The 18,206-nt window shown below is 37.0% G+C and overlaps 1 protein-coding gene across 1 annotated transcript in view; it reads left to right on the top strand.

Annotated features, from left to right (window-relative positions):
- Positions 1-18,206, top strand: part of FRYL (FRY like transcription coactivator) — a 148,507-nt gene that overhangs the window by 14,376 nt on the left and 115,925 nt on the right. The window contains exons 2-3 of the mRNA XM_054582148.1: positions 7,364-7,563; positions 17,264-17,317. Of these exons, the coding sequence (XP_054438123.1) occupies positions 7,364-7,563; positions 17,264-17,317 (254 nt within the window). The remainder of the gene's footprint in view (positions 1-7,363; positions 7,564-17,263; positions 17,318-18,206) is intronic.

Genomic DNA, 18,206 nt, shown 5'->3' with positions numbered 1-18,206 from the left:
GTATGGTACTGATGCAAAACTGATCAATAATGAACAAAATAGAAAGTACATCTGAGTCTGGTTTTAGCTTATGATAGTGAATATAAAATTAGTGACAGAATTTCAGTAAATTAGGAACCCAGAAGAACTGATTAAATATTGGAGGAAAAATAAAACAATGTTTTTACTGTATATACAATAAAGATAATTCAAATCTGGATGACAGATTTAAATGGAAAAAATAAAACTAAAAAAGAGTTAAAAAGTGAGTAAAAATATATCTAATCAGAGTGGGAAAACCTTTTCTTCCTAGCCTATTTTTTGTAAATGAATTTTAAGATGCAGGCAAAACATTCGATTTGGGAAATAGTTATTCTAAGCAAATAGTATGTTAATAACCTAAACATTTAAAGGAGAAAAATGGATATGTCAAAATCTGGCCATTCTGGAAAAAATAAAGCCACTGATCTGAAAGTTCTTAGAAACGCAGGCCCTAATGTGACCGGTGATTTTAATTAGGAGTCAACTTCCTCATCACAATGGATGATAACTTGAAGTGATATTCTAGATCTCAGACCTCATTCTTACCAAGATCTTACCAGTGGGTTGTTAAACCATTGGTAGCTTGAAATCAGTAATGATGGAAGTAAATAGACAATGGAGATCGACAAACATTGTAAATCAGGATTTTTTTTTTAAGCCATTTACCGGCATATCACTTGAAAGTAAGAATAGGCTTGTTAGGAAAAAATGAGATGATATACAAAAATACTTTAAGAAAGTATTATGTTTCATTTCCATCAGATATAAACAGTGTCTGGTATGAGTGTCCTTCATTCATGAAGGAATTTTGAGGTGTACCTTGCTTTATAGCAAATCATGTTTGTGCAATAAATGATCAAATGATACTTTCATATTGTACTACTTACCACCCACGACACTTAAAATATTATATTCTCTCTTTCCTCTTCAGATATACTTGCTCTCAAATGTACAAGTGTCTCTTAGGCTACTTAGTTGAAAGGTACATCCCTTCCAGCTGGCTTCTCCAGAGTTGAAATTTGCTATTCCTCCCTAATACTGATTTTGCTTTCTTTGTTTCTACTTTCAGTCTCTCTACCATAGAATCTGATTTGTGTTTTTGATGTTTTATTTTTAATTGACTTATAAACTATTTCCTTTTCCTGAGCTTGAGCCAAGTATATTATTGTTCTAAACTTTAGCTGGAGCTTTTGTTTATTTTGACTCTTCCCAGGCACCTTTGGTTCTGGCTGACAGGGATAGAGTAGGCTTTTCTTTCTTTTATTCTTATGTTTATAAAAATTAATAGACTTCATTTTTTAGAGCAGTTTTAAGTTTATGGAAAATACGAGTAAAAAGTAGAATTCCTGTGTACCCTGTTCTTATTCCCCCCATTTTTTCTATTATTAACATTTTACATTAGTTTGGTACACTTTTTAAAACAATTGATCAATCTACAGTAACACATCATAGTCACCCAAAGTCCATAGCTCACATCATGTTAGCTCTGTGTTGTACATTCTATGGGGCTTTGACAACACATCCACACTCACAGTTTCACACAGAATAGTTTCATGGTCCTAAAAAGTATCCCTTGCGCTCTCCTATTCATCCGCCTTCCTTCCCCCCAACCTGAACCTCTGATAACCACTGATTTTTTTAATTGTCTCCATAGTTTTGCCTTTTCCAGAATGTTGTGTAATTGGAATCAAATAGTATGCAGCCTTTTCAGACTGGCATCTTTCACTCAGTAATAGGCATTTTAGTTTCCTCCAAGTTTTTTCATGACTTGAAAATTCCTTTTTTTTTTTTTTAAAGTGCTGGATATACCACAATATGTCCAGTGACCTACTGAAGCACATCTTGGTTGCTTCAACATTTTGGCAATTATGAATAAAGCTTCTATAAACATACGTGTGTGCACGTTTTCCTGGGGACATGTTTTAAACTTCTTTGGGTAAATACCAAGGAGTGTAGTTGCTGGGTTGCATGGTATGTGTATGGTCAGTTTTGTAAGAAACCTCTAAACTTTCTTCCAAAGTGGTTGTATAATTTCGTGCTCCCACCAGCAATGAATGAGAGTGCTTGTTCTTGCATAGTCCTCACAGCATTTGGTGTTATCAGTGGTCTGGATTTGAACGTTCTATTATGTACGGTGGTATCTCGTTGTTTACATTTGGATTTCTCTGATGACAAGATGTGGAGCATTTTTTCATATGCTATTTGCTATTTCTTTGGTGAGGTCTGTTCCAATGTTTAGTCCATTTTTTGAACTGAGTTGCTTATTTTCATATTGTTGAGTTTTAAGGATTCTTTATGTATTAAAGATTCTTTATATATTTTGGATACTGGATATGTGTTCTGCAAATATTTTCTTCCAGTCTGTCTTGTCTTTTCATTCTATGGACAGTATCTTTAGCAGAGTTGAAGTTAATTTTAATAAAGCTTAAGTTACCAACTTTCCTCTCATGGTTGTTTTATTTGGTATTGTATTTAGAAAATCATCACTAAACATAAGAGCACCCAAATTTTTCTCCTATCTAATATTCTGGGAATTCAGGGGGGTTTACATTTTACTTTTAGACTTAATTTTGCATTTTAAATTTAGGTCTATGATCCATTTTGGGTTAATTTTTGTGAAGACTGTCAGGTTTGTGTCTAGATTTTTTTTCTTTTAATTTGCACGTGGGTGTCCAGTTATGCCAGCACCATCTGTTGAAAGTCTCTTTTTTCCATTGATTGCCTTTGTTTCTTTGTCAAAGTTCAGTTGACTATATTTATATGGGGTATATTTCTGGGCTTTCTGTTCTGTCCACAGATCTGTCTTTTCTTTCACCAATACCACACTGACTTGATTCGGCTAGTGTTAAGTACTCCGGCTTTCTTCTCCTTCATTGTGTTAGCTATTGTGGGTCATTTGCCTCTCCATACAAACTTTAGAGTCCGTTTGTTGATATTCACAAAATAACTTGCTGGAAATAAGCTTGCTTTTTAAACTAAGATTTTGCTTTTGCTTTTTAAATTGAGGTGTTTCTAGATTTGTTCCTGCTTCAAGGCCTTTTTATGTGATCATCAAAATTTTTGTTAGCCATTGTAAGTAATAATTATTAGAATAGTAAGCAATTGTATGTTACTTTGTTACATTTCTTCATTCCATGAATTTATACATAGGTACATACATGTAGTATGCAGGTACATATATAAGGTTGTGACTATAAACTAGTAATTTTTATCGATATAGACCAGTCCTTGAGGGTTGAGATAGCAGCAGACTGCTTTCACAGACTTTATTGGGGTCTTTCTAAATCACATTTGCTGGTAGCTACCCATCCTTATCTTAAATATCCCAGTTGTTGAGAGTTACTGTGTATTTTGACAGATGTTACTGATTAGGTTGTGCTTAAGAGTATAGCGAAGGCAGAAAAAAGGCTGAAAATGGCTGCTCTAAAGTAATGAAACCAAACGAATCATTTTAGCATTTATATGTCTCTTCTCACTTGTCTGTTTTCTTTAACTGAATTTAAATTTATTGCATAAGACTATAGGAGTCTTACAGACATGAAAAACATGATAATTGTTTCATTATATATGCTAAGTACAGTGCTAGAGAGTTAGCTCTCTAAAAATACCATGCCATCCCTGGCTGGTGTGGCTCAGCGGATTGAGTGCCAGCTTGCAAACCAAAGGGTCCCTGGTTCAAGCCCCAGTTGGGACACATACCTGGGTTGTGGGTTGGGTCTCCATTTGGGAGCATGCAAGAGGCAACCACATATTGATGTTTCTCTCCCTCTTTCTCTCTTCTTTCTTCTCTCTCTGAAAATAACTAAATAAAATCTTTTAAAAAATCATACTAGTTTTATTTACACTTTATCTAAGAAAGAATAAATATGCTAGTTTTAATACCCATATTTTAATTACTCAGGTCTTGCTTTATTTTTTTTTATAAAGACTTTATTTATTTATTTTAGAGAGAGGGAAAGGGACCAAAAAAGCAAAGGAGAGAAACATTGATGTGAGAGAGAAACACTGATCAGGTGCCTCTCATATGTGCACTGACTGGGGATTGAACCTGCAGCCCAGGCATGTGCCCTGACCAGGAGTTGAATAGGGGATCTTTTGCTTTGCAGGATGATGCCCAAACAAGCTACACCGGTCAGGGTGTGCTTTATTTGTCTTATTGTCAATTAGAGCTTAATAGATTTATTTTCTAGGAATATTTAAGTATGACATTGGGATTTTACAAATCGTAATTCAATGCCTGAATTTTGTTCTTAAGAATTTGTTCTCTAACAGTTATGACTTTATTCTCTCACAAATTTTTCAAAATATTATGATAGCATGTAGGGGAATATTATTATTTAACTTTATAAAATATTTAGCTCAAGCAGTCAAGTTGTTCTATATAGTTACATGAAAACTGTCTTCCGGGCTTAGAGTGATCATCCCTTTTTCTTAACTGTTAGCCAGAATAGGAGAAAAATTCACATATATTCACCAAAGCTGAACATTATAGTGAAATACAAAATTGGGGGAAACCATTTTGATACATGAAAATGTTATGTAATTTTTGTTTGTTTTAAAAATATTAGTGAGGTTAATTAGTTTCATGGTATTGACCTATTTTATGTTTTGTAACTTGTTTATTCATGTCTTTTGTCCAGTTTTCAGGTGTAGGTCTTTTTCTGATTTCATTAGAACTTTGTAGATGGAGATAAAAGTGATTAACTCTTTAAAAGGAATTTTCAAAATTTGAGCTTTTCAAACTTGAAATAAGTTTTAATTTTGGGAGATAATGTAGATATTTGGAAGATAAATCTTTATTTGTAAGATGAATACAGGCTTTTCTTAAACCTTTGTCTTTATCGGCAAATTTCTTAAAATATGCAATTATGATATGCAGGAATATTTATTTATGCTTAGTTTCTGTTTATGCTTTTTTTGAAATAGAAGACAGTAAAGGTGAGTTATTTGAGAGATCTTTTAACTAAAGCTTTTCATTTTGAAGAGACTGTTCAAAGGCTAAATGTCAATTAAAAGGCTTATACTTCTTCAAAGTCTAGAATTTAAGTACCTTTTTCTATTATAAGACTTCTTGGTCAGTTACATTTATTGTAAAGTCAAAGCCAGAGAAACCTTTATAACTGTTACAATCTTATGAGTCTTTAAGTAAAGGCTTACAAAATTAACTAAAGGAAAAGATACATTTTTGCATCTACTTCCTTAAGTCAGTCTTGAATATATTCCATCTTCATTTTTGTTTCCAATACATGAGTTAAAATGCTGGAAACTGAGTAGCCTTTTTAGTGATTCTCTAGGGTTATCCAACATAATGATATAAAATAGAATATTCTTAATGTTCCAAAATAACATTTTTTAATTTAAAATCTCTTTTTCCACAATGACACTCGTTAATAGATTCTTTCCTTTAGAATACACAATGTTGGATCATGAAACAGAGTAAACAATTAGGTCATTGTTTAAAATAAATAATGTGCACTGTGTTCAAAAGACTGTGAATTTTTGTTTTTAATGGTTCTTATATAATTTTAGTTCTAGAATACAATATATTGTACTTTGATGTGATACAAAGATATTTGAGGTGCAGTATTAACAATTTGTAATATTTTTAGATTGCTTTTTAAAAGATATGTAAGCATCATATGTGACTAGTTTTTAATTTTAACCTTGGAGGAGAATACTCAAGTCTGTGCAAATATTAGTGAATAAACAAAGATAATAAATAAGACATGAGAGGAAGTCAAGTATTTGGAAATGCTATCTCTCAAAAAGATTTTTTTTTTTAATTCATAAATTACTTTTTCAGAAATGACTGCTATAACCTGACTTTGTATTGCTTTCTAGAATTTTCTTTTGGAGTTATGACAGGTTACCTTTCTATATCTTGATATGTACTATGTTTGGGTTGAGTAAGTTGTTTTAGTTGACAGAACAATTCCTTATGTGTTTGAAATGTATGAATTTAGGACAAGTTTATTGTCCTATAGTTATGCAGACGCATACACATAGACAGGAATTCACTGTTTGAATAATTGTGTTCTATTTCCTTTTCAAGAAGGGGGTTACATAGAGGACAGCGTATGATAGGGCCCTTTCTGGAGATCAGGTTAAGGAAGAGAATCTTCCTTACAATCTTGCAAGTTCTCCGTGAATATTCTAGGGCAAAGGGGATGACCTAAGCTGTATAGTCAGGGACTGTGAGAGTGCTGTGCAGCAGGCCGGAAGGACTAGGGGAGGGTAAACTGTCGATAGAAACCCAAGGCAGGCCGCCCAGGCGATCAAGAGAATAGACCAGGTCCATATAAATGGCATACAATGGCGTATGCTCTTTTGGGGCCACACCTGGCACAACATACTATTTGCCGGGCACAGTGTCATTCCTAATTGAGTAAATGGCACCACTATCCTTTGAGTGATTCAAATATAAAAACAGAGGCATCTTTAATGCCCTTCCCTCACCTTGATATGAAACCCACTAACAGACACCAGATCCTTTCCCTTCTCTCCCCACGACCACCGCCTTCGCCTGCTCTATGACCGTCTCAGCTGGTCTTCTGCAGTGGCTTCCCTAGTTCTGTGTTTGCCCTCTTCCAGTCCATTTTCCAGAGGATCCCTAGAGATCTTTTAAGGAGAGGGCAGATCCTGTCTGCCTCCAAGTTAATACTTCACACAGAATTATAATTGCATTTAGAATAAAATCTAATTTCCTTACAAAGTTCTAAAGCTTTGCTCCCTGACCAGTGATTCTGACTTCATCCCTTGAGTTCCAGCCACACTGGTCCTCTTTTTGTTTCTCAGACAATCACACTCAGGCTCCTATCCCTGGAGCTTCGCTGTGTTGCCTCTTTTCCGTCATTTAGGTGTGAGTTTAAAGGTAGCTTTTTTACATGAGGCCTTTGCTGAGCATGCTCTCCAAAGCAGAATACTTCAGCCCTAACCCCATCCATGTTTCATTTACTCACATCTGTTTTATTTCCTTTATTGCACAGGACTTTCCTTAAAATTCATTTATTCAGTACCTATTTTTTATATACCCAGTGCATGCCAAGCATAGTTCTTGGGATTTATCAGTGAACAGAAAAGACAAGAGAATCCCTGTTCTTATGGAATTCACATTAGTAGTGTAGACAGAAAAGCAATACATAATAGACATGTAACTAAATAAAAGTTCTGTTGGGAAGTGGTAGAAGGCAGCAAGTATAAACAGAGAAAAAGAGAGCATGATCACGCAGATCGGGGGATCTCAGGACAGTTTAGGGACAGCGGGCTTATTAGGTAAGGCGGTCGTAGTAGGCCTAAAGAGTTGATTATTAAAGTAGAATTCTTTTGTTTCTTTTATCTGTAGCATCAGCACCAGTGAGCAAAGTGAGTAAGTCCTGCACTTCTTCCAACTTTCACTCCACATTGGGGAAAAAGAATAGCATCATGTCAAGCATTACAATTGACCCAGATGTCAAGCCTGGGGAGTATGTCATCAAGAGCCTCTTTGCAGAATTTGCTGTTCAAGCTGAAAAGAAAATTGAAGTTGTAATGGCTGAACCCTTGGTGAGTAGAGCTGACCTATAAATCTGAAATATTTTCTGGAATTTGTGCATTAACCCATATAATACATATTTTGCAAAGAAAAGAATATACTTGAAGAAGTATTAAAAGGAGCCAACATGAAAAGTCTGCGTACTGTATAATTCCAACCAAATGACATTCTAGAAAAGGCAAAACTATGAAAATAGTAAAAAGATGAGTGGTTGCCCAGGGTTGGGTGTGGGTAGAGGGATCAGTAGGCAGGGCACAGTGTTTTTAGGGCAGTGAAAATACTCCGTATGAGACTATAATGGTGGATACATGTCATTATACATTTGTCCCAACCCATAGAATGTACAGCACCAAGAGTGAAGTGAACTGTAATGTCCTCTGTAGACTTTGGATGATTATGATGAGTCAGTGTAGGTTCATCAGTGGTAACAAATGTCCCACTTTGATGGAATACTGGTAATGGAGGAGGCTGTGCATGTGTGGGCTAAGGGGGTATGGGAAGTCTCTACTTTTGTTGTGAACCTAAAACTGTTCTAAAAATAGTCTTAAAAAATTTGGGATAGGTTAGTACAGTACTCCCCCTTTATCCATGGGGGTAAGTTCCAAGATCCCCTATTAAAAGCCTGAAACCAGGGATATAGTACTGAGCCCTACACATACTGGCTTTTTCCTATAGTACATACCTTTTCACATAAAAGAATCACTTTGCAGCTTCTCTCAGGCATATCTGAGTTGCCAGCGTCACTACTCCTGCACTTTGGTGCCATTATTAAATAAAATAGGGTCACTTGGACACAAGCACTGTGATACTATGGCAGGTGAGCTGATAGCCTAGAGAGCTACTGAGTGACTAATGGGCGGGTACCGTATACAACGTGACTACGCCGGACAGTGGGATGATTCACATCTGTGATGGCACGGAGCAGGACAGCGCAAGATTTCATCACACCACTAAACAGCACACAGTTTACAACATATGAATTGTTTATTTCTGGAATTTTCCATTTAACACTTTGGTCTACTTTTGACCACAGGTAATTGAAACTACTGAAAGCGAAACTGCAGATAAGGGAGGCCTATGGTAGTAAAATGGCATCTAGAAAACTGTAATAGGTTCATTGTTTCCCTTCCCCTTTTTAAATTATTTTTTATTTTTCAATTACAGTTGACATACAATATAGTATATTAGTTTCATGTATACAACCCAGTGATTAGACATTTATGTAACTTACGAAGTGATCACCCTAGTAAATCCAGTACCCATTAGATACTGTATATAGTTATCACAACATTATTGACTATATTCTGTATGTTGTACTTTTCATCCCCAAGATTATTCTGTAACCACCAATTTGTACTCCTTAATCCCTTCACCTTTTTAACCATCCCCCAAACCACCCTTCCATCTGGCAGCCGTCAAAATGTTCTATTTATGAGTCTGTTTCTGTTCTGCTTGTGTGTTTAAGGGGATTTTTGGTTCTACATGCAAGTGAAATCATCTGGCGGTTGTCTTTTTCTGCCTAATTTATTTCACTCAGCACAATACCCTCTTGGTCCATCCATGCTGTTTCAGATGGCAAGATTTTATTCTTTTTTATGGCTGACTCATATCCTATTGTGTATATGCACGACTTCTTTATCCATTCATTTATTGCTGGACACTTAGGTTGCTTCCATATCTTGGGTGTTGTAAGTAATGCTGCAGTGAACATATGGATGTGTATATTTTTTTCATTTTCGTGTTTTGGGTTTCTTTGGATAAATACCCAGAGGTGAAATTGCTGTGTCCTTCTTTTCCTCTTGTTATAGCCTTTGTTTTAAACTCCCTTTTGTCTGGAATAAGTATTGTTATGCCAGCTCCCCCCCTCCCCCACCATTTTCATGAGATTTCTTCTATCCCTTTTTCTGTGCTTGTCTTTCAATCTGAAGTGGGTCTCTTGTAGACAGCATATGTAACGGTCTTGTTTTGTTACACATTCAACCTCCATATGTCTTTTGATTGGAGGATTTAATCCACTTGAATTTAAAGTAATTGTTGATAGATATATATGTATTGCCATTTTATTATTCATTTTTTTAATCTATTTTTTTCTTCTTCTTCTTAAAAAAGATCCCTTAACATTTCTTATAATACTGATTTGGTGGTGATGGACTACTGTAGCTTTTTGTCTCTGAAGCTCTATCTGTCTTCCAATTCTAAATGACAGCTTTGCTAGGAAGAGTAATCTTGGCTGTAGATCCTTGCTTTTCATCATTTTGAATATTTCTTGCCGATCCCTTCTGGTCTGCATAGTTTCTTTTGAGAAATCAGCTGACAGTCTTGTGGCAGCTCCCTTGTAGGTAACTACTGTATTTTGCTGTGTATAATGGGCATGTTTTTGCCCAAATTTTTGAAGGAAAAATAAGGATGTACATTGTACATGGGTAGTACTAATTCCGTATCTATATAAGTGTTTTTAATTCTTTTATTCTTATTTGTTAAAAGTGTAACTCTAGAAAGCAGTAACAGTATCCATATGCAAAATAATACTCTGGAATACGATCATTGGTTTTGCTTTTAAATGTTAATAAATAAAAAATTGAATTAAAAGATTAAAACAAAAGATTTTTTTCCTATAAATTTGGGCCAAAAACATGGGTGCACATTATATATGGGAATGCATTATAGATGGCAAAATACGGTAACTGCTTTTCTCTTGCTGCTTTTAAGATTCTCTCTTTGCTTTAATATTCCACATTTTAATTATGATTTGTCATGGTGTGGGCCTCTTTGCGTTCCTACTGTTTGGGATTGTCAGTTCTTCCTGGGCTTGTATGTCCATATCTTTCACCAAGTTAGGGAAGTTTTCAGTCCTTTTTTAAAATAGATATTCAATTTCTTGCTGTCTCTCATCCTTTCAGCGCTCCCATAATGCAAATGTTGGTGCACTTGAAGTTGTCCCAGAGGCTCCTTACACTATCTTCATTGTTTTGGGGTCTTTCTTCTTTTTTCTGCTGATTGGCTGTTTATTTCTTCCTTATATTCCAAATTACTGATTTTGATTCTCAGTTCCTTCTACTCAACAGTTGATTCCCTGTAAATTATTCTTCATTTCAGTTAGTATATCCTTCATTTATGACTACATCTTTTTTATCGTTTCCATGTCCTTTTTCATGCTGTTGAAGTTATAAGTTTCTTGAACATCTTTATACCAGTGTTTTAAAATTTGCATTGAGTAGCTTGCTTGTTTCCATTTTGTTTAGTTCTTTTTCTGGAGTTTTGTTCTGTACTTTCATTGGAGACTTTTTTTTTTTTTTTGGTCTTTTCATTTTGGCAGCCTCCTTTTGTTTGTTTGTATGTATTAGGCAAAGCTGCTATGTTTCCTGGTCTTGGTACAATGGCCTTATGTAGTACGTGTCCCAGGTCACCCACCCTAACCCCTCCACCCTGTGTGGGCTGTGTGCAGGTGCTTGTGTTTTAGCTTTGATTGCTGTTGGCACAGCAATGGGAGGAACTTACCCCCAGGCCGATAAGCTGTGAGGATGTGTTGCTGGTAGAGGTGGTTAGGTGGTGCTTCAGTGTGGTTTGAAGCTGTCCATTGGATGCGCTGACTCTGCCGCTTCCTGGAAGGTGCAGGCCAAGGTCAGCCGCCGCTTGTGACCAGACTGGGGCCAAGTGTCACGATCTACATAGCGACCTGCAGATGGCTGCTACTTGTGCTGGGCTTTGAGGTGTCTGGGCGAGGCCAAGCTGTGAACCAAGGCTGGCTGCTGCCAAGGCCAACCCTGAGACCACTTAGCAAAACACCTGGGCCATGCTGAGGCTAGCTGCTGCTTCTTTAGTTTGTGAACCTCTTAGAGATTTTAGGAAAGCCCACAGCATGTACCAAGACAAGGCTGCATGTATGGAAAAGCCACTGGAAGCAGCTTGGGTGGGCCCGCAAGTTGGATGGGGTGGCGTCTCAGGAAGTCACCACTGATGGGTGAACAGTGTTAGCCAGACTGAGGGCTCCCCCCTGTATCTGCAGGGGGAGTGCTCTGCAAAGGAACAATGGCTTCTGCCAGTTCTTGTATCTGGGAGAAAGCTGCCCCTCCAGCCCTTGTCTGGAAACCAGCTCATCACTGTATGTTCCGGGCACCTTTTGGGCTGCTGCTCCAGTGCTGGAGCTCAGAGCAAGTGAGTCTGTCATCAAGTAAGTCTGTGTGTGGCCTTTTAAGGAGAAGGCCTGGGACTCCAGAAGCCCTTTGTCTCACTCAGCCACATTTGGCTGATTTTCATAGCCAGGAGTTACGGGAACTTCTTTTTCTTGGGCTGGGGAGCCTGGTGTGGGGCCGGGGCCCCGCTGTCCTCAGTGGGGACCTCTGCAGTTGAAATGTCTCTCCTGATTTTTAATTGCCACATTTGGCTGTGGGACCAGCTGCTCTGCCTCTCTGCTCCTCCCAGCAATCTCGACGTGGCTTCTGTATATGCTTAGGTATAGAACCTCTGTTCAGCTTGATTTCGGGTGGCTCTGAATGATGGTTCTCTTATACTTGTTATTTGGGTGCGGCTGTGAGAGGAGAGGAGTACACCGCCTATGCTGCCATCCTGCCAGGAAGCCTGTAATCCACCTTGATAAGTGCTGCAGGTCACAAAAGTACAGAAATAGATTTCACCAATAGGAATTGTCGAGACAGATAACATATAAGAGAAAATAAAGGAAAATCTAGAATATTCTGAAAGTTGATGCTATGACACGAGCCGAACTCCTCTCTGGGCTTCAGCCTTGTGTAAAAGTGTGCTGTGTGTATGGTCCTGTCAGCTCTCAAAGACTATGTTCTTAAAGGAATTTTAATTTTGAAATGTGAAACTCTTGAGAGCAAAAATATTAAAAGAAAATATGAGTGAAACTACCTAATTTGACTGAATCTCTAAAATGGCATTTTTATATCCTTTCTTTTTCTTCCAATACCATTGTCACGGTCTAGCTCAGGGTCAGGTTCTGTCATGTTAGACCGTTGCCAGAGCCTTCTAGCCAGTCAAGAAGTGGTTCATTGCCTTTCCATTTTCCTTGTTTTACCCAGACTTTTCTTCATCTAGTACACAAATACCACCTTTCTGCTTTAAAAATCTTGCTCTCTTATTATTGCTATGGAATAAATTCAAGTGCTTATTGGGTTATTCCAGCCTCTTCACAATCTTGTTACAGTTTATACCATGTCTCACAATTCTCTTTTCACGATGTATATTCTGTTTTTTAAAGCTCTACTCATATGTTCCCTTTAACATAGTGATTCTCCTCAAACTAAATGAGTCTTTGTTTTACCGTAATAATTTGTTCGTACTTCTAGATTCGACGTTGCCATATTATTTGCTTATATGTTTATCTCCTCTGATGTGAGCTACTTGATACCAAGAGCCAGGAGTTGCTCACCTTTGTATCTGCAGCACTGCCCATGGCAGATACTTAGCAGAACGTACTTAGTAAAGATTTGTATTTTAAGTTGACTTTAGCCTTAAAAACATTGCTGTGACATGTGCCCTTTGTTTTTCTAACAAAACATAATGTCAACAGAGTTTTTAATAGTTCTTTCAGGATACTGGCCTGATGCTGACTGTATTTATTCATGTAATAGCTGATTTCAGAGGCATCTGCTCTGTAATCTAAGGTGAGATTATAACATTATAGTGAATAGTAGTGAGAATTCCATCAGAAAAAGTTGTGTTTCTACCCCATCATCACAGTTCAGAAAAAGCGTTCCAGCTCACTCTTTCTAACACAACAGGAAAACCACCAAAGTTGTGGTTTCTAGCAGCCACGGACAAACACAGGCTGAGAAAGTTCCATTGTATTTTACAGCTCTTACTCCCTACACTTATCTGTACCTGCATAATTTCTTCTTATCTGCCAACTTTGTTTCATGTATGTCCAAGTCTGGGTAGATTGTGTATGTCTATATAAGTTTAGGTAATGAAAATACATTTTATACAGTATTGTCACACTATTTTTATTATAGCTTCAAATGCATTTATTGGGATTGTATTTATTTTGAAATTTATTCTGTACCCTTTTAGGTAATAAGCATCCATCCAAGAGCATGCTCTTGAATTCTCTAATGAAACTCTTGCATGGCCACTTTAAAGAAAGTAGGAGCACCCGTGGGTTGTTAGATACAGGGGGGATGGCCTCTCTCATGGTTAGGTGGACAGTGAGCTACAAAAATGGTTCGAGGCCCAAATGTGAATGGCTTTTGCTAAAAGAATTTAATCTACCACTAAAATAAGTTCTAGAACTGGCTTTTTTCTTCTCGTATTAGAAACCATAATATAAGGAGGTTAAGGAGGCCCGAAGATGCAAAGATTAGCTGGGTTTGACTTTTAGCCACAATTCAATTTTCATTTTAGAAGGAAGAGTCGGGGAGGAAGGGCAATCATTGATGGAAATAGCAGCTTGCAGACTATGCAGTCCAATACCTAAGGCTTCTTTCTTCCTGAAAGGAGGTGGATCAATGCTGAGTAATGATCCAGGCATATCTGAGTTTATCTGTTAATCTTGCAGATTGCCAGTGACTAGAAAAGAAGATAAGAAGCAGGGTTTAAACAGTCAACTGCTGATTTTGACTATATATTTGATTTAGGCCCAGCATTTTTAGGCTCTGCTATTTCCACTGTTTTTTGAGAATATTAAATATACATGTATTTAAAAAGGCGTTTCAGTGTGTGATCTCTTCTTTCCTCCAAATTACATTGTTCTATTACTTTTGCCTTCTCAGATGTTCATTGAAACATTTTATTTTTGAGACACGAAACAGCTGATGGGAAGCCTCGTGTTCATGGAGGGACCCTTTGGACTGTGGTCTTCAGTGTGTAATTGTGTGAACTCTCAATGTCAGATCTTCTTCTGGAAGCAGGTCAGAGTGCCCAGAGATGGTCCCTCCAGTACCCGGAATGGGACGGTTTAGGCTTAGCTGCCAGCTTCCTGGAGATCTGGAGGCAGAAGATAACTGGGATTTTTGATATTTGCTATATAAATTTGTACTTAATTTCCCTGTCTTCAGTACGAAACCTCATCTTAAACTGTAGTAGTCCCCAGTTGGCATTTCTCTGCTTAAATTTAGCAAATTTCTCTTTGCTAAAGGGCACTTCCTCTGTGGATTAAATGGAAAGACAGTAAACCTGATAAATAGAATGAGGAAGAGGAAAGAAAGGGAGGGGCTAAATCTCTCTTTCTTTTTACAATCCTCACCCGAGGATATATTTATTGATTTTGGAGAGAGAGAGAGAAAAACATCAATCTGATGCCTCCCACACATGCCCTGACGGGGGATCGAACGCATAACCTTTCGGTGTTTGGAACTGTGCTCCAACCAACTGAGCCTCTCAGCCGGGGCCTAAATCTTTCTTAAACCATTGTTCAAGCAACCCTCTTATTTTTAACTTCACCTTTGCCCACACTCTTCGATCACCGAAGTTCTCCAGTTCTGACCCTTTGGCAGTTCAGAAGTATCAGCGGGATTATCTTTTCTTCACCCCGCATGGCAAGCTCACTCATTCTCCTCAGTTGCGACTCTCATATCATCTCCTCAGTGGTCTTAGCTAAAATCTCACCCCCCATTTCAACTTCCTACCCTAAAGCCTGTATGACATAATACTATGCATTTCGTTTGCTCTGTCATTAGAATTTTAGCTCCATGAAGACAGGGATTGTTTAGGAAAGAATGCCACCTTTAGTTGCAGATTATTGAAGTATTTCAGTGTCATTGTTATGCTAGCAAAATCTTTACAAGAAGTTCTTGCTTTCTCTGGAAGCTGTATGTTGCAGTTGGTACTCTATGCATATATACTGTTTATACTAGTTTAAAAAATCATAACATAAAGGATCGTGAGCCTTAGAATCATTATTAATATTTTATTATGAAATAATGACATAAAAAGTGGAAATAGTTCTAAAGATTACATAAGAAAAACAAAGACCCTTTTATTCTCAATCAAGATAATGTCACTGTTCACAGTTTTTAATGTACCATTTTTATGTCTATTATTTATCCACCTCTGTGGCATCTGCAGCCCTCTTAAAAAACTCAAATGGGAGGATTATATTTTTTCTGTACTTAGATATTTTTATTTTAACAATGTAAATTAGAGATTGTTCTGTATCAGCCCGTATAAATTTTTCTCATTCTAACAGTTGGATATTATTTCAGTAAAAGAAAGTGCTGTAATTTTTTTATCTGTGTCTATGGATAGGCAATTTGGGACTTGTTCATAAGTGTTTGCATTCATGTATGTGTGAATATTGAAAATAATTTATATTCTTTTTAGTTGTGATAATGAAAAAAATAAACATAGTTTTAAATGGTTTATCTTTTCAAAATCTATTGAAAGACAGCATATCTACTTGAGCAATAATTAGGGCATCCTCAATCACACTGTGATGACCCTGAGAGGTATTACAAAGCCCTTGATTAGTAATTTATATTAAGCACAGTCTACTTGTTGATTTGTACTAATGATAATATGAGTATCCTCTGGCAGTCAAAAATTATTTCTGATTCTTATTATGGAAAAATAGCCCATCCTCATTTTCTGGTTTAGGGAAAACTATGCAAAAATGTCAGATCTCCAGAAATCTTTAAGGAAGATTGAGTTTGTTGAGAAATGAAAAATATTAAGTACAAGACAACAACAGCAGACATGTTTCTGAAAAAGTTAATGCTCTCTTTTATTATTGTTGACCATTAATTTATTGTATAAACATGCTTGATTAATAATATACTACTTAGATCAGCATTTCTCAAAACATTACTAAATCTTTAAACTTAATATTAACAGTGAAAAGGGGGATTAAATAAGTCCAGTTTGGAAGAAACCTTTTATAGCCACCCCCTAACTTCCTCCCCCTCCCCCCGCTGCTCCTTAAATACACAATTCACATTAGGATAGTAAAGGACCTTTGGCTCAATGTTTTTCAAATTTTTAGAAACAATGTTCTATGGGACTTACTGCTTTACTTAAATTTTGGAGCTAGTTAATTGAACATATATAGTATTATACAGGATCATCATCATGTGTGTGAATTGTGCGTAACTTGGCTTTGGAAGATAGTTACTAAAGTGTGCTTATTCTATGAGGGCTCAAGTGTCAAAGACATGCCAGAAACTTCTCTTTATTAAGAGAGTAAAGTGCCATGGAATGCACGTGTTTTCCTGACCCCATTTAAATTAGAAATATAATTTTCTGATAGTTAAAATGAGGAATTTTTACATTTGGTTGGTAAATACATTTGTGAATTTATTTTCATGAAAATTAGTCATAAGTAAGAGAATGAAGTTGGGACACTATTGGACAGACAAGCTTCAAAATATACATATTTCTAAATTCTAGTTTCTTTCATGGGAGAATGACATTTGTTTTTTATGATACATATTTAGTATAAAAATTCAATCAAAAAGTATAATGTAGAAAATTTAGAAAATCATTCCAAAAAATCTCAACAAAAGAATCAGTCACCATATATTTGAACATAATCAAGAACTCTCTTGTATTCAGAAGTTAGCTAGCTATATGTGGGGTAGCACAGCAAATAGGGAGGACTGACAAAAGGGATCAATCACACTATGTATATTTTAAGTTAAACTAATTATATTAAATTTTGTTTGCATGAACAGAAAAGAACCTTTTTCTTCTAAACTGTTTATCACATGAAATATTTCTGATACTCTCTATATACTTTTTTTTTTTTTTTAATTGTAGGAGAAGCCATTGTCTAGATCTCTTCAGAGGGGTGAAGATCTTCAGTTTGACCAGGTATGTCAATCTTAGGGGAATGCCTATTTCTCAAAGGAAAATGTTTGTTCTAACAGTCTGGTCCAAGTATATCCAGTGTAAATAAATTCCTTTGTTTACTGATCCTGTGTATCTAGATTCAGCCTATAATTGGTAGCTTGTTTTTGTAACAAAACAGATGGAATAAACTATGAACTGTGAACTTTTTGGTTCATAGAATGAACTGTGAACTTCATTGATTATTTGTGCATTCAGCATTTTAAAACATTTTGCTTTTCATTGTTAACCTCTTTAGAGTGGCTTTTTAAATTTTCTCAGAAAGCTTCCAGTTACAATCTTTTCTTGTATATCAATTCCTACGATTTTTGCATAATAATATTTTACCCCTTTAACATTTATTTTTTCCTGTCAGAGCTGTTTACATAGAAGCACCCAGCCCGGCTCGCCACGCCCCCCCTACCCCCCCCCGCCCCCGCGCCCCGCCTGTAAGTCCTCCTAGAAACAGAGCCGGAGATGGGCACTCGGTCCTGCAGAGCTACACCAGCCAGCAGGCCTGGGCGAGGGGAGCGGGGGAGAGGAAGAGCCCATGGTGGGGCATTGTAGAGGTCACAGCGCTGGCTCTTCTGAGCACTATACAGAGTGTCCCCGTCATGGTCTGTCCCAAGAATGGGGGCCTGGAGCGCTGACCTGCAGCTCCCACCCCCAGGAACTGAGGGCTGGCCCCTTGAGACATTAAATACATCCCATCGTCACACTTGTATGTCTGGCTGTGCTCGTGCAAAGGCCGTCGGGACCCTTTGTGGCAGAAAGCCAAAGAAGCTTGAAAAGAGGATATCCAGTGACCCGAAACTCCCCAAACCCTTCCTATAGAATGCCAGTATCTAAAAATTAGTGTGGTGTTGCTCTAATG

This window comes from Pteronotus mesoamericanus, unplaced genomic scaffold (genome assembly GCF_021234165.1).
Source record: "Pteronotus mesoamericanus isolate MK-2021 breed Mesoamerican mustached bat unplaced genomic scaffold, CSHL_Meso_final contig_68, whole genome shotgun sequence".
NCBI lineage: Eukaryota > Metazoa > Chordata > Mammalia > Chiroptera > Mormoopidae > Pteronotus > Pteronotus mesoamericanus.
Note: the sequence above shows the minus strand (reverse complement) of the source record. Positions and strands in the feature narration are given on the sequence as shown.